The sequence below is a fragment of the Cydia amplana genome, chromosome 26 (genome assembly GCF_948474715.1).
Source record: "Cydia amplana chromosome 26, ilCydAmpl1.1, whole genome shotgun sequence".
Lineage (NCBI taxonomy): Eukaryota > Metazoa > Arthropoda > Insecta > Lepidoptera > Tortricidae > Cydia > Cydia amplana.
In genome coordinates, this window is record NC_086094.1 from 8,653,136 (window position 1) to 8,670,288 (window position 17,153).

The window sequence follows — 17,153 nt, forward strand, 5'->3', positions numbered from 1 at the left end:
TCAAACTCTATGTACGTAACTCGTTGCGTTTGTTTGGTGAAAAAGTTTGTGTTTCAGTCGTGAGCAAAATATAGTTTAACCCTCGTGCCTTGAAACTCGCTACGCTCGTGGTTCAATTTTGGAATCTTTCGCTTGCTCGGGTATACACGGCACGAGGGGCTAAACAACGACTTTGTCCCCTATGAAACAAATAACAATTGTGGCGCAATTTGTTAGAAGAAATGTTCGCCGTCAAAAAGGCTTTTACTACCACAAAAATTTAAGTTTGGTAAATTTAAATTGCGTCAAAATATGTTTTTCCGCTGGACAAATAACCGAAATCATTACAACAAGTCAGACTAAAAAGTTCGTATAGGTAGTTACGGAAAAATATATCGTAATACACCTTTATGTCTATAGAAATAATGACGTGTATCGATATATTTGGCCTGTAGGACCGTCACTATATATTTGATGTTGTCTGCACATAACAATATAACCTAGTTTTAACGAAAACAGAGTCATGTCGTGTCACTATTATGAGTGCAATGACTTGTGTTTTATTATTAAAATGCCAAGCGATGTTCGTATTCGCTTTTATGATAACTACTAACGACCCGCCCCGGTTTCGCATGGGTTAACAAATTACACATAAACCTTCCTCTTGAATCACTATCTATTAATAAAAACCGCATCAAAATCCGTTGCGTAGTTTTAATGATCTAAGCATACATAGGGACAGACCGACAGACAGGCAGCGGGAAGCGACTTTGTTTTATGTAGGTAGTGATAATAATGTCAGGCCATGTTCGTATTCGCTTTTATGATAACTATAACGACATTACATGCTTGTAAAATAAACAGTGGGCCATTTTTTTATATAATATATTTCGGTGGCAAACAAGCATATGTGTCGCCTGATGGTAAGCAGTCACCGTAGCTTATGGACGCCTGGAGATGGGAATTGTGAAGAATGTATATAAAAGAAATTAAAGACCGTCGCAAATTTTGATTTTGAAAATTTTCGGTTATAAGTACCTATATTAGAAATGAAATTCGCCTGTTTGAAAGGGGCCTTGGCCCCCGCTCCGGGTTTTTCCTGATGAAAAGGCTGTCCATCGCAATCCAACGCGGCAACGCAGCGAGCGTGATGGCACCTTTGCATCGGTGGCATCCCGGGACATTTAGTAGGTAGTCATTTTTAGGGTTCCGTACCCAAAGGGTAAAAACGGGACCCTATTACTAAGACTCCGCTGTCCGTTAGGGTGGAGCGAAATCCAAAATTCTTGAATATAGCAATGGAACCCCTCTAAAAGGATGTCTAATTTTTTATTATTTAAGGGAAAAATAATAAAAAAAATATTGGTATATACTTTTAGCCCTCTACTATTCGATTATATATAGCAATATATGTATATTTTTAATAAATTTAATTTATGCTTATTTTTTTTATAACAAGTTTTATTCATTAAATAACATCTTTTTGTTACAGATATACTCGATTCCTATACTTATTTTTGTTTATAACGTATATTTTGATGACATGGTAAAACCACGTAAATAGAGGTTTTATGGAAAAGCCCTTTAACCCAGATATTGTGCACACATTGCAGTTTACAACTTATTACAGAACCGTGAAAACTATTTTGAACGTGATAAGATAATAAAAATACTACTAGTAAAAGTAAATATATGCCTAACATACGCGTGAACATGACCCAAAAAGGGCGTAAGCGACGCCGAAGGGCAAAATTTGACGATCATTTAAACATATAAGTAACCCATTTTTTGCAGTAAAATGATACTTTTCGTAATCAATAACACCGTTACTTTGGCACAAGAACGTCTAAAAAAAATAACTCATATATTTTTTTTACACTGTAGCATTTTCCTTGTTTTGCATGAAATTGCTGTTTAATATGAAAGTTTGAAATTTTATTATTTCATAAATATTTAAAAAAAGCACAAAAATTTTGGTAATAACTTATTAAACGCTTATTAAGTATTATATAATTTCAATAAAATGTACACATATTAGTGAAATAGTATATTTAAATAATTGATGAAAATTTACCTTTATTAATTTCTTTAGCGGCTGGGTAGAGGGCTAAAAGTAGTGTTTATTTTGAAACTTGATATAATCACTATAATCTACATGACAAACTGCAACTTTTTGTACCGGTTCCACATTGATAATCAAATTTTAATTTTTTCCCATACAACGACGCTCCACCCTACTGTCCGTCCGTCCGTCCGTCTGTCACCAGGCTGTATCTCACGAACCGTGATAGCTAGACAGTTGAAATTTTCACAGATGATGTATTTCTGTTGCCGCTATAACAACAAATACTAAAAATAGAGTAAAATCAAGATTTAAGTCGGGCTCCCATACAACAAACGTGATTTTTGACCGAAGTTAAGCAACGTCGGGCGAGGTCAGTACTTGGATGGGTGACCGTTTTTTTGCTTGTTTTTTGTTGATGGTGCGGAACCCTCCGTGCGCGAGTCCGACTCGCACTTGACCGGTTTTTTATACATTTCGTTTGTATTTATATTTAAGTTTTTACAATAAATATTAGTTATAATAAGAATATCGACATTCAATATTGTCATTTGCCCCTCTCTAGTGCTTCTTGGCGGTCGCTAAATAAATATCCTAATGAAGGGTTGTAAATAAGGGCCCGGCCGACCTCGCTGTCAACGTTGTTCTGTTTGACTGCCGAGCTACGCTCGAAGAACAACGGAAGCAATTGTTACCTTTAAAGGTATGAAAATAAAATAAAAGATTTCTGTTTGAAAAGTTTACAAAAAACCGGTGAAGTGCGAGTCGGACTTGTGTTCCAAGGGTCAAAATTTCACGTTGGCGGGTTGTGATCCGGGCGACGAAAGAATTTATTTATTACGTAAGACGATTTTTGTCAGTGTTTGACCCCCTATGTAAGAAAAAAATAAGAATACTTAAACCGACCCCCTCCATCATGTACGTCATTACGTCATTACGTAAGAATCTAAATGAATAATAAATACACGTTTGGTTTGTTTTAGTTTTTATTTTTCAAAAAATGCCTTCCTATTATGGTATTCTAATACGACGGATTTTAATCCGTCTAAGCTAACTCTGCATCGTGTTTGATGGCATAGATTATGGAAGTTTTATTTTAAATGTCATAATTACATAGAAATTTGAAAATTTTCGTATCTGATCTTAAGATCGTAAGAACTATGAAGACTATCCCACCATCTTGTATGAAAAAATAAGACATGTTCGACGCCCTCTCCCTCCCTTAATCGTCTTACGTAATAAATGAATGGTACCCTAGGAATTGCTATGTTTTTTAGTATCCATCAAGCATGATTCGAGGCTTGCCCCGGTTTCCCCTCATCCAAGGCTAAGCTTGACTGAAAAAGCCCCGCTGTCTATTCAGGAATTCTGTTTCAGTGCAAGGCTCTTTGTACCATCTGCACACTATTGTAAACCTTATTACCTCATGCATAAGGCCCACGGATGGACAGTTAAGAGTGTTGCTGTTTCTACCAGGGCTTGTTAACGTTACCAATTCACATTATAAAGTAACGTTACTTAACGTTAAAATCATAAAAATACCTTATTACCGGTAGTAAATGGTAACGATACTTGATAACTTAACATTATTATAACGTTAGCTAGTTAACGTTAATTTTACCGGTAATTTTACTTTTTATTGCAGGGCTTGTTAACATTACCCAATTCACATTATAAACTAACGTTACCAAACTAACGTTAACACTATCATTCTTTAAGCTGATATTTGCTTGTAATTTCATACACAATTTTAAGGCCAGTAGACCTTATTGACCATAAATACGGCAAGGCTTCTGTCAAATTGAAATAGAATCAGTCAAAATACATTAAAGATAATTATGTACGTTAGTAAAACTCAACTTTAATTCTAGTAGTTAGAGTTCATAGTCTTTTGTCATTATTCTTTATGTTTATCAAATGAAAGAGGTGGTATTCTACTTGTTTAAGATCTTTGTCCAATATGCATTGCGTCTCACTCTCTCATTAAGCAAAATGTGAGACGCAAATACACATTGGACCGAGATTGGACAGATAGAATACCACCCGGCTGTGTCGGAATATATTTGCCAAAATAAGAAGGTTGCAAAACGTCATAAATTAGTTTGTTAAATATGACGGTATAGCTAATTCGTTACTTGGTCGGTGTATATTAGGTACAGGCGTCTTTGATATAATATACGTCAAGATTATATAGGTTAGATAATGTCTTAATTTATTTTGTGAAATATGGAGGTGTTGCTGAAATGTAATTTAGTCGGATTATATTAAATGAGACACCTATTTATTGATGTTACTGCTTGCTTGTAAAAATGATTCAACTAAATTCGATTCGATTAAAGATAATTATGTAGGTACGTTAGTAAAACTAAACTTTAATTCTAGTAGTTAGAGTTCATAGTCTTATGTCATTATTCTTTATGTTAATCTAGAATGGTGAAACTTAAATTCTTATTTGAGATATTATTACATCCAATGTGAAATAATAATGTCCTAATTAGGGGTTTTCGTACAGAGGAACGAACATTTTATTATTTTTGCGCAACGATGCACGGTTTAGGAGATACAGCCCTATAAATATTTTTTTCTTTTTTTTCTTTTTTTGTGTTTTTAGGGTTCCGTACCCAAAGGGTAAAAACGGGACCCTATTACTAAGACTCCGCTGTCCGTCCGTCCGTCCGTCCGTCCGTCTGTCACCAGGCTGTATCTCACGAACCATGATAGCTAGACAGTTGAAATTTTCACAGATGATGTATTTCTGTTGCCGCTATAACAACAAATACTAAAAACAGAATAAAATAAAGATTTAAGTGGGGCTCCCATACAACAAACGTGATTTTTGACCGAAGTTAAGCAACGTCGGGCGGAGTCAGTACTTGGATGGGTGACCGTTTATTTGCTTGTTTTGCTCTATTTTTGTTGATGGTGCGGAACCCTCCGTGCGCGAGTCAGACTCGCACTTGGCCGGTTTTTTAAATATGACTTAGGAGTTTGTGACGTATTAAAAAATACTACTTACTAGATCTCGTTCAAACCAATTTTCGGTGGAAGTTTGCATGTTAATGTAATTTTTTTTTAGTTTTAATTTTCTTTTATTTTAGAAGTTACAGGGGGGAGGGGGGACACACATTTTACCACTTTGGAAGTGTCTCTCGCGCAAACTATTCAGTTTAGAAATAAATGATATTAGAAACCTCATAATCATTTTTAAGACCTATCCATAGATACCGCACACGTATGGGTTCGATGAAAAAAATATTTATGAGTTTCAGTTCTAAGACTTATTATAAGTATGGGAAACCCCCAAAATGTATTGTTTTTTTTTTCTATTTTTGTGTGAAAATCTTAATGCGGTTCTCAGAATACATCTACTTACCAAGTTTCAACAGTATAGTTCTTATAGTTTCGGAAAAAAGTGGCTGTGACGTACGGACGGACAGACAGACATGACGAATCCATAAGGGTTCCGTTTTTTGCCATTTGGCTACGGAACCCTAAAAACGAATAAAAAGAAGAAAAATAAAGAGATAAAAATCTTTATAGGGCTGGATCTCCTAAACAGTGCTTCGTAGCGCAAAAATAATAAAATTTTCGTTTCTCTTCAGAACCACACGCACTGAACAACCTATCACATTGGGACATTATTATTATTTCATTGCATGTTTGAGAAAAGCACTATACATGCCTAGCCGTGAAAAGGTCTTGGCGGCTTCGTATCACTCCCTGAAACGTATAAAACGACATCCATGACGACTTTTATGACATACTGCATGGTCGCCATCTTGGATTCCAAAATGGTCATTTTCGAAATCTACACACCTGATTCAAATAAGGTGCATCTATATCTATTAATCCAACATCAACAACATATCTACTATCGAAATGTACTTTTGATAGTAGTAGTACGAAATGTAATCTGAAAGGAATCATTTTCATTTTTTTCATTTTCATTCCTGTAATGAGGAATCGACATTGATTCCAATTACTAGTAATTGTAATATTAAAAAAGGTGATTCCTGATTCCTTAACCATTTAAGGTACATTATAAGTGTACTTAGTAATTCGGTATTGTTAGATTACAAAGTAATCTGGGAATCGGTAATCAGATTACAAAGTAATTTCGAGTAACCGTGGAACCAGAGGGCCTACCGCGAACCACGTTCGAAGTGTTGCCTCTCTATCGCACTTGTAAATTCGTACGTAAGTGTAACAGGGAGGCAACACGACCAAAGTGGTTCGCGGTAGGCCCTCAGGAATCAATTACGAAATACCCATCTCTGCTTGAGAGTGAATGAACATTCGCTCGATTGTCAACGATGATGGCATCTATCAGTGAATCAAACGGTAAATACGCTGCTGTTAACGTTACCTACTAACGTTAAAAATGGTGTATCGATACCTTTGACTTAACGTTAGCTGAAATTGACAGCTGCTAACGTTACCATTTTGTTACCGGTAAAGAGTAGTATAACTAACGGTACCTGGTTTAACGTTAGTTAGAACTTAACGTTAAATCTGTCACCTTGTGGTAACGATACCAACTTTTTAACGGTATTTAAAGCCCTGGTTTCTACCATCGCCCATACTGTTAACTAGAGATGCCACGAATATTCGGCAACTATTCGGTATTCGGCCTATTCGGCCATTTTGCCGAATATTCGGAATTCGGCCGAATGTTGCCTACTATTCGGCCGAATACCAATAAAAATAACCAAAATCTAGGTACATTAATTGAATATTTAAAATATGTTCTTCGAAAGTAGTTAAATACGAAGACCCTTTTTTGACCATTTGTTGATTACAAAATATTTAAATTTTATCATGGGTCTGATTTGATTGACTCTAACTAGGTATATTCATTAATTCTGTTCAACAAAAAATATATCTTAGCAAACGTTGTGCTTTGTTGGCGAACAGTTTTCATACAGCATTGCGATACAGCGAGGAAATGTCGCCAGCATCCTTGGTACAATGCCTCAAGGGCCTATTTTAGATTTAAGCTAGTTTTTAATTTATTTTAGTAATACCACTGTACATAATTATCTTGTTTATAAATAAATGTTTTCATAATAATTGTGACTCAAAATGTTCGCATGTCATGCCGAATATTCGGCGCTTCGGCCGAGAGAGGGGCCGAATATTCGGTATTCGACCAAAACCACTATTCGAGGCATCTCTACTGTTAACTGACAGGTCGTGAACCTTATTACCAAAGGCATAAGGTCCACGATGGACAGTTAAGAGTGTTTCTGTTTGTTTGTACGCTGTGATACGCCGAGTTGCGAATTGCGTTCTTTCCGTGTCGATTCAGAAATGTTTTTACCACACCAGCTGGTAAATGCCCTCTTTATTCTTCGAAAACTGATGAGAAAGTTGCATTTTAATCACAAGAGCGGCAAAGTCATTTCAATTTGGGATTGTTGTGACAAGTCATTTAGTGTTTCTACTATGTTTTGCGTTCCAAGGGTTCCGTACATTAAGTCCGACTCACGCTTCACTGCACATTTCTAATAGGTTTTCCTGTCATCTATAAGAATAAAATTTTTAGACCCAGTAGTTTCGGAGATAAGGGGGGGGGATGGTCGGACAGACAGACAGACAGACGCACGAGTGATCCTATAAGGGGTACTTACCGTTTTTTCCTTTTGAGTTACGGAACCCTAAAAAAGTAATGCTATAATTTCTCCGTATTTTTCACCTTAAGTCTTTATTTACCGAATTGCATGTTTTTAAGGAAAATCGTGCACTTGATAACGTCTGACAGACAGACAGACGGTAGACATGACAGTTTTACACGCCTTGGGTGAAAAACAAAGCATTTCGTTTAGCACAAGCAATGTTTGAGAAGTTTTAATCTAACACTGCTTTTTAGGGTTCCGTAAAAAAAAAAAAACACTTATAGAATTTGTCTGTCTGTCCGTCTGTTTGTTACAGCTAATTTTCTCTAAAAGTACTGGACCGATTTAGGTGATAAGTACCTATTTGGTAGGCGAAATTGTACTGAAATAAATTTCTTTAAACTACATTACGAAATTTTCAGTTTTTTCTACTGAGAATAACGAGCTCTCTCGATGTAGGAGAAAAAAACCGGACAAGTGCAAGTCGCACTCGCCCACCGTGGGTTCCGTACTTTTTAGTTTTTGTTGTTATAGCGGCAACAGAAATACATCATCTGTGAAATTTTCAACTGACAGACAGATGGACACTCGGACAGACAGACGGACAACGGACACTTAGCTCTCAAGACTTAACTCAAATTTCAACTTCATTCATTCAGTAGTTTTGGAGAAAATGGGCTGTGAGAGACGGACGGCTGCACGAGTGATCCTATTAGGGTTCCGTTTATTCCTTTGGCGGTACGGAACCCTAAAAATGAGCAATAACCAACCTAGTGGCTCCCCCGAGGGTCATAGCAATTTCATTACGCTGCATAATATATGTATTGTATTTTAACGACATAGTTCCTACGTTTTATGTCTTCAAACCTTATTATGTTATCAATTCTCTTTTGTGAGATATGAATGCTTACTTAATTAAACTATAAATATGACATATATTAGTTTAACAATTTAATTTGTTTGAATTGTATACTAGTATGTGACTTTCCTTGATTAAGGTACTTACTTAAAATATTACAACGAAATTAAATTTACCGCACTATGTAAATAATACTGATGAACTGTATAACTAACTGTTGACATGTAAAATATTACTTTTTACCAATAAACGCTATCTATCTATCTATCTATCTAATGAATTTTTTGAATCAAATGAACTGTCAGCAAAACTATAAAATAGCTTATTGTTAAGCGAATAGTATTGCTGATTTGCTGATTACAAAATAAAACTAATGGATCTCTAAGCTAGCAATGCCTCATGGCATGGGTCCGCCTGTTTGAAAAATTTCCAGAAATTAATCTACAAAAAATCATATAGGTACCTATAACCAACTATACCTAACAAAAAGTTATAATGATTTGACGACCTTCTCGTCTAGTCGTTAGTGAGTGACCCTGCCTACAAAGCAGGAGGTCCCGGGTCCGGGTTCGAATCCTGATAAGGGCATTTTTTTTGTGTTTATCACAAATATTTTGTCCTTAGCTGTGGATGTTTTCTAAGAGCCCCTTGCACCATTCACTAACCCGGGGTTAACCGATTAAACCCAGAGTTACCATGGTTACCAGTACAATTAGACACTGGGTTAACGGTTTAACCGGTTAACTCCGGGTTAGTAGGATGGTGTAAGTGACATTAAGTATGTAAATAGTAGTGTGTGTAAGTGAATTGTTCCACGGTTGAAACATATCCTGTGTAAATATTTTTGGCGCGTTTGCCCCAGTGTAAACGACCTCCGTTGTGGCAGAGGTCGGTAAAAGGGTTCCTGGGACGCATTACGGGCTATTTGCCCAAATTTACTGGAACAGGCTGGAGCCTTTTACAAGCGGAGCGGGAAGCGTTTTTAAACGCTCGTGAAAAAGACATTCGGGACAATCTTTCACAAATCAACCTAGCCGTAAACTAAGAAAAGCATTATGCGACGATATACATGCTTAGAGAAATACATAGGTACTTAGATATAGTTACGGGATTCGAACCCAGGACCTTCTTCTGCATAAACAGGGTCACTACCACCAATTAGGCTAAATTTATAGCTTGCTTCTTCATCGCGTTATCCCGGCATTTTGCCACGGCTCATGCGAGCCTAGGGTCCGCTTCACAACTAATCCCAAGACTTGATGTAGGCACTACTTTTTACAAAAGCGACTGTCATCTGACCTTCCAACACAGACGAAACTAGGCCTTATAAGTCCGGTTTGCTTACGATGTTTTCCTTCACCGAAAAGCGACTGGTAAATATCAAATGATATTTCGTAGGTACATAAGTTTCGAAAAACTCATCGGTACGAGCTGGGGTTAGAGTTCGCGACCTCCGGATTGAAAGTCACATGCTCTTATCGCTAGGCTACCAGGGGCCCGTTTCTCAAAAGCTTGTAACTTGTAATACAAGCTGATGTCACTTTTTGGCAGCTTTTGTCAGAAACGGACTTCCACTTGTATTACAAGTTACAAGCTTTTGAGAAATTAGCCCCAGCGCTTATCCGCTAAATGTGTGACGTGACCTTATAATCATTACTGTAGGCCGCCGCGCCCGGATAATGTTTGATGAAGGACCAGAAATCCGACGGTCGACGCCAACTGTGCGTGTATAGTCAGCTCAATATCGTACCTACTTGATTCCAGTTAGATTATAGTTCCGTTTTCAGAATTTATTAGACGATAGTGGACGATCGCTTGTCTATTCGAACTCACGGCCGTATTCGAACTTCAAGATGTTCACAAGAGACGACACGTAGGTACTAGATCCATTCTAGATACGTTATAGTTTAGATTTCAACTAGTTCTCTTTTGCAGTGCAATTCGATCAACCAATGTCACTTTTACGGTAGATAGAGTTAGATGAGTATCTATGATGTGAACATGATGTGAATTGGATCTCTAAGCCATATCTTGTGTAAATCGTTCAAGATTATCGCCAGAAGCGTGCAAATGTCAAATTTGACAGGTTAGATCTTAAACATATCGTTATCGTATCTTGGCGATGTCTAAAAGATATCTAACAGATGTCTATTTCAAAATCCGAATCGGGCCGGTAGCCCCCATTTTCCTTTAGATATCTGAAATATTTTTACACGCAAGGAGGTCCCGGGTTCGAATCCTGGTGAGGGCATTTATTTGTGTGTTTATTACAGATATTTGTTCCTGAGTTATGATTAATCTGGGAGACAAAAAATGCGCGTTTTCCCAGAGATAAGACCTAGCTAGATCGATGTTTCGCCCCCGAAAACCCCCGTCTACCAGATTTCATCGATCTCGTTAGAGCCGTTTTGGAGATTTTCGAAATATTATCTATACCTACAGAATTGCTCGCTTAAAGGTATAAGATTAACCATATGGTTAAAACTACATTAAATTTGGTGATGTTAAAAGTCCCCAATGTAGAGTACTAATACTAATAAGATTGGAGGTATAAATGCTCTCCAGGCATCTAAATTAAATTATACAGGGTGTCCTTAGTCATTGGACAAATTTTGAAATCCCACGTAGGATGACTTCTAAGGAATGCTCTAACGTTAATATAGTTTTTAATTAGAACAAAAGGTAAAAAAATAAATTTTATAACAAAAGTAATTTCCAATAATCGACAGCAAAAAGAAACATACTGCTGCTGCTTTTGACAATTTGTTCGAAAATATGCGTCAATGATGACATATGTCAAAAGTCAGATTCTTATTAGTGTCATAAATAAAAAAAACCGGCCAAGTGCGAGTCGAACTCGCGCACGGAGGGTTCCGCACCATCAACAAAAAATAGAGCAAAACAAGCAAAAAAAACAAGCAAAAAAACGGTCACCCATCCAAGTACTGACCCCGCCCGACGTATAACGACGAATAACATCATGATAAACAAGTAAGGGTTGTAGATATAGGGACTACACATAGGTATATCATCAAATATGCATTAAAGATTGAGTTACAAGTTTACATCCGCTATCTGACCCGGAACTATCGACCCCCTTCTCCCCTTTACCTTTCGAAATAAGATATTATAGGTGAGTATTGATCAAGAGCGATATTCTGATGTATTCAATCCGTTAAGAGTCACACGAACCTCTCGCAAAACTGCTCTCATACAATCGAGGTATCGTTATTATTTTTTAAAACGCCATGCTTTAATGATTGGCATGAACAGTTATCAGGCGAATTCAAGTTTTAAGGGGCCCACTGATTACCAGTCCGCCGGACGGTATCGGCCTGTCAGTTGTTCGCAACAGTCCGCCGGACGATATCGGCCTGTCAGTTAGAACAAAAAGTTGACAGTTCCGAACAACTGACAGGCCGATATCGTTTGGCGGACTGGTAACCAGTGGGCCCGCAATGTATTACGGCTTGGAAAAAACTGTGTGTATAAAAAATCTAATAACAAGTTATTTTTCACCACACCAGCTCGGAAAGGCTTACTTTGCACTTCAAAACCTGATAGCAAAGTTGCATTTTATTCACATGTGATGTGAGGCAAAGTAATCAAATGCAAATTTTGAGTTGTTTTCTTATGTTTGCCCGTAGAATTGACTTTTAAATGATGATTTTGGGTGATAAATATTTTATAACATTCATTTGGATTTGATTTGGTTTGATTTTGTTTGATATTTTACATTTAATATTTGCTTCGGGTTGGTGTGGTGAAAAATTTTGTGTTTCACTTGGGGGCAAATTTTGTTTAACCCTCGTGCTTTGAAACCCTCGCAACGCTCAAGATTCCTTTTATCGAACCCCTTGCTAAGCTTGCTATGCTCTTGGTTCAATTTTGGAATCTTTCGCTTGCTCGGGTATCAATATTAGCACGAGTGGTTAAACAACAACTTTGCCCCCTTGTAAAACAAATAAATATTTATATGTCCCTGAACAAAATGTTTGTCAGTATGAGGAGTACAGCCTACAGTTAAATATTTTGCTCGTATTACAAGCCACACCCGGTATACTTATCACGATTGAATAAAACAATCTTTTTACATTGTTTTATTAAATTTACATTAGTATAATAATTAATTGGCCTTAAACTGGGTCAGTTAAATAAATGTAACACGCGGGATTCGAACCCTGAAAGCATTCTCTCGTACGCGGCCATGTTGCAAAAATGGAGGCAAGCCAACGTAATTAATGGGCGTATAAGTTATGCTTAGCAGTGAGGGGGTTAAATAACCTACTTTTGTACGTATGCGTTAAATAAAGAATAGGGTTATTATGTGAAAAGTGACGTTAGTTATAATTTCGTTGCGTATTCCTTTTATTAATTAATTATGCATATTTGAGTAGGTATACATTATTTTAGACTTAAGCAACTACGTGATCTAAGGCTTAAAATATTTTATTATGCATATGGCGTAGGGGGTTTTTAATTTAATTGTTATCCTAATTAACATTATAAAATAAAATAGGTACGCGTTTTTTGGTCACGGTCAACTTATCTGTACTACACTTCTAATACGCTTCACCAGGGTACTGCATAAAATAGTTATTTTCGATACAAGTGCGAAAAAGAGGAAATTCGAAACGAGTGGCGAGTTGCGAATTACCTATTCGCACGTGTATCGAACAACGTTTTACAGTACATATGGCACTTTAAAGTTTCGACATACGCACGAAAAGTTATATTTTACGCACTAGTGCGGAAAAGTAGCCCCATATGTACTGTAAAACTAGTTTTCATAAAACGAGTTTTATTGTAGCAAATATAGGTACCTACAAAATAATACAATACAAATAAGTACTATATAATAACAAAACTTCTGTGAGACACATACCCGGGGCTCACAATATATTAAAAATAAGCACACATCATTGCAGAAATCAATACAAATAATACAGAAAATAAGAGGTTCAACAACAGTCCATCTTATCGATAAAAAGCAATCTCTTCCAGACAACCTTCTTATTTGTTTTGCTAAACCTAGGTACCTAAATTAAAATACATTTTCACGGCCACACTACATAAAATATTAAACCGATTTATGAATAACTCATTATTATAATTAATTACAATCTTAGTTCGGGTTTCTTTGAATCTTATTTATAGGCAATGTTAATTAGTATATTTCCACATCTGGGGGCACGGTAGTGCGCCCGCCAAGTCGAGCAAAACAAAGAGGCACGGCCGTACCAACCTTTGCCCGAAGCCATTCAGGCCATTTTCGCAACCTGTAATTTTGTGCTGGCTAAAGCAAGAACCCTGAATTTTCAGTGATTATTTGGTCTTAAAGTTATTTTTGTTTAAACCTTTGCACTCGGGATATTAATATACTTAATTGAAGTTACTATATAAGATTGCCTTGCGATGCAAAGTTTCCCGAACTTATTATAAAAAATACAAAAATACGTCTAACAGTTTTAGCACCCACAAAACGTTTCATACTCGTATTATATAAGTAAATAAATAAAACTAAATGTTCTCATCGAAGCGTGTTTAAAAAAAAAGTGCAGTTTATTTCAAACTAACATCATTAGGACCGTCAACATCAAAATAAATTAAGGGCATAGAAAAACCAGTGTTACCTAAAAGAAAAAAATCAACTCTAAAAAAAAAGTTCAACTACAAAAAAAGTTAAACTACAAAAAAAAGTTCAACTACAAAAAAAGTGTTAAAAAGTAAATGGTGTAGTGAAATGAAGTAGGTGATGTTGCCACGATGCTCGCCATGTCGACGTTGATGATGCCAGCGGCCACCATGACCACCATGACCAACGCTGGGCCCATTCCCGTGGCGCAGGCCAAGCTGGAGCCCAAGCTGCTACAGCTGCCGCACCCCATGATGCTGCAGCAGCACCAACACACGCACCCCCACACCAAACTTGGTAAGTGGTTACTTAGTGGTTCAGTGGAAACTTGTTTGTATCTTTCTTTCCCTCTTTCTTTATTCCTATCTTCATTTCTTCCCTTATTCCTGTCTTTCTTTATTCATTTCTTCATATAGGTATTCAGTTATTCCTTTCTTCCTTAATTTATTTCTTCCTGCCTTCCTTCCATTTCCATATCTACCTCGAACACTGTCTTCCTTTCCTGCCTCGAACAGCTAAACTGTGTAATAAACTGTCGCCTGTGGTAAATGTCAAAAATTAACGCCATGTACTCGAGACTAGGCCAAAGGTAAGGCAATCTTTTCGAGCGATGGCGCCATACCTTTGGCCTACTATCGAGTAGATGACGTTAATTTTTGATATTTAACAAATTAACATATATCAGTGAAAGAATAATAAGAATAAAAGTCAAATGGCGTTCCAACAGTTTTAATCTTCTGTCGATGGCAGTAAATTAACTGTGGCTACATAATTTATCTTGACAGTAGGTGAGGGTGGGGAGGGTCGATCCCTAGGGGACACTTGGTAAACTTCATTTTTAATCAAACCAAACGAGATACAATTTTTTGCGCTGGTAACACTCATTCATTCGTTCCTAACTTCACGTTCTGTCATGGCACTGTATCGGAAAAGTCAGTGGTTCAAAAATGGCGGACGGTGAAAGATTTTCTGCGTACTATATTAAATTTTCGGTAAACTTTAACTGGATTTATTTTATAATATGAGATGGAAATGATGTTAGTGAGTGTGCTTATTTTATTTGTTGTTTATTGAAGTGATGATTAACTTGGATTACATTGATATACGCGAATACATGTTTCGAGTACGGCACGTTTTATAATCTTACTATGTATGGGGAGACTTTGTCTTTTTCTTCAGGGGAGATATGATTCCGGGATCATGTCACCCCCAAAGCGATCAAGTATACATTGTAATAAATTTACTTACAAAATGATTCATAGAGCTATCATAAATATTTTCTTTTCTTTAGTAAATCATGCCGCGAAAGTACGACCAGAGAAACACTGATTTAAACTTTCAAGGTTTTTGACTCATTATTGTTTATTAAAACGGAATTTAATGGCGTATAATTCCGTTTTTAATTATACAACCGACTCCGAAAACGGAATTATCCCCGTGGCCTTTGAAAAGACTGACTAAAGTTGACATCAACATTTTACGAACTACCCGTACTTGGTCTTTTTTATCAAGGTAAACGTTTTACACACAGGGGATGTTACTCGGTCGACAAAAAACACTTATAACGATATTTGGTTTTCAACCGGCGATATTTGTTTTTATGGATGAAATGCTATTTCAATGGCTTTCCGACCTTATGTACTATAGAACCGACGGTCCATAGAAAGGATTTTAGGATTATGCAGCTCAAACACCGTCCTCGAAACGTGAGCAGTAAATTTCTAAACTTATTTATTATAGTAAACAATAACGACCAGTGATGGGTAAAAAAATTAAAATTGCTGTAGGTATCTGACGCTAAAAATACCTTCATAAGAACTTTAAAAAAATTAGCTTGTTACAAGAAATTTTATGTTAATAACTTAGATTTTTGTTTTTTTTTTGGTACAAAAATTGATTCCCTATTTTATGTTGTTTTATGGATAATACGATTACATTGTTTTTTAAAAGTATAAGATTATGGATTAATATGTGTTTGATATCTTCATATATTAATTTTCTGTAGATAAAGTGAATAAATTAATGTAGATACTACCCTCGAAATATGACATTGCCACTTAAAATCTTTTTACCAAGTATCCCCAAATCTGGAAGACTTGATCCCTTCGGCTTAGACATCTGATTACCGGAAATACAACTTCAAGGCATGGAAGATGCAATATATATATGTTTGCTGTGTATTTTAAAAATTATAGATGCATTGCTAATAGCGATCCGAGTTAAATAATCAATGAGAATCTGGTATGGGGAGACATGGTAAAAATATGTTTACCATGTGTCCCAAGAACCAGGGTCACTTGATACCCCTAGGATCAAGGCTCCCGACCAGGGGTAAACAAGTCTCCCTTACATAGGGGACACATGGTAAAAGTCAACAGTATGGGTTTTCATTAAATAATGATCTAATTTATTGCACAAATCTGTTCTAATTCAAACTATTAATGAAGAGATAAATTCTGAGTCGTATGGTCTATAAAGTTTTTCAATACTACAAATAGTTAAGAAAATGTATGCTAAAAACAAAAGGGGTGATCAACCCTCCCCAGTTTCCCCTATCTCTCAATACACTCTATTCTATTTGGTGTCAGATACTCGTCAAGTGTCAGTAATGTGAGCAATTTTGAGATGTCAAAAATATACCAAGACATTCGTCTATACATAGTATATTTCGTCGCTGCAAACTACCAATAAATCGAGCTTCATTGTTTACTGGCAATATTGGCATATTTTATGACTTACGTGATAATTTTACGAACACATAAACAGGCCCTGGGTGGCATTGCAACTTTTGACAATATGATATATAGGTATAGATCTAATTTATTTAATCGTTCGAGAGATTCCAAGATTCGAGTCGCTTAAAATATTAGAAAGTAATAAAGAATTAATTAAGGAACTATATCCAATGTCTTGGCCCATAGGGCTGCTTCTTTACTAGGAGGGAGCAAGTTTTCATGGTTGCCAATAAACTTTCTCTTAAGAGGCCCACTGATTACCAGTCCG

General features: G+C 36.4%; 1 protein-coding gene and 1 long non-coding RNA gene across 3 annotated transcripts in view; both read left to right on the top strand.

Annotated features, from left to right (window-relative positions):
• The window catches only part of LOC134660300 (uncharacterized), a 209,307-nt gene that overhangs the window by 25,782 nt on the left and 166,372 nt on the right, over positions 1 to 17,153 (top strand). The window lies entirely within an intron of this gene.
• The window catches only part of LOC134660282 (nucleolysin TIAR), a 68,000-nt gene continuing 65,053 nt past the window's right edge, over positions 14,207 to 17,153 (top strand). For both annotated transcript variants that reach the window (XM_063516032.1, XM_063516033.1), the window contains exon 1: positions 14,207 to 14,447. In XM_063516032.1, coding sequence (XP_063372102.1) covers positions 14,282 to 14,447 — 166 coding nt within the window. In that variant the 5' untranslated portion in view covers positions 14,207 to 14,281. The remainder of the gene's footprint in view (positions 14,448 to 17,153) is intronic.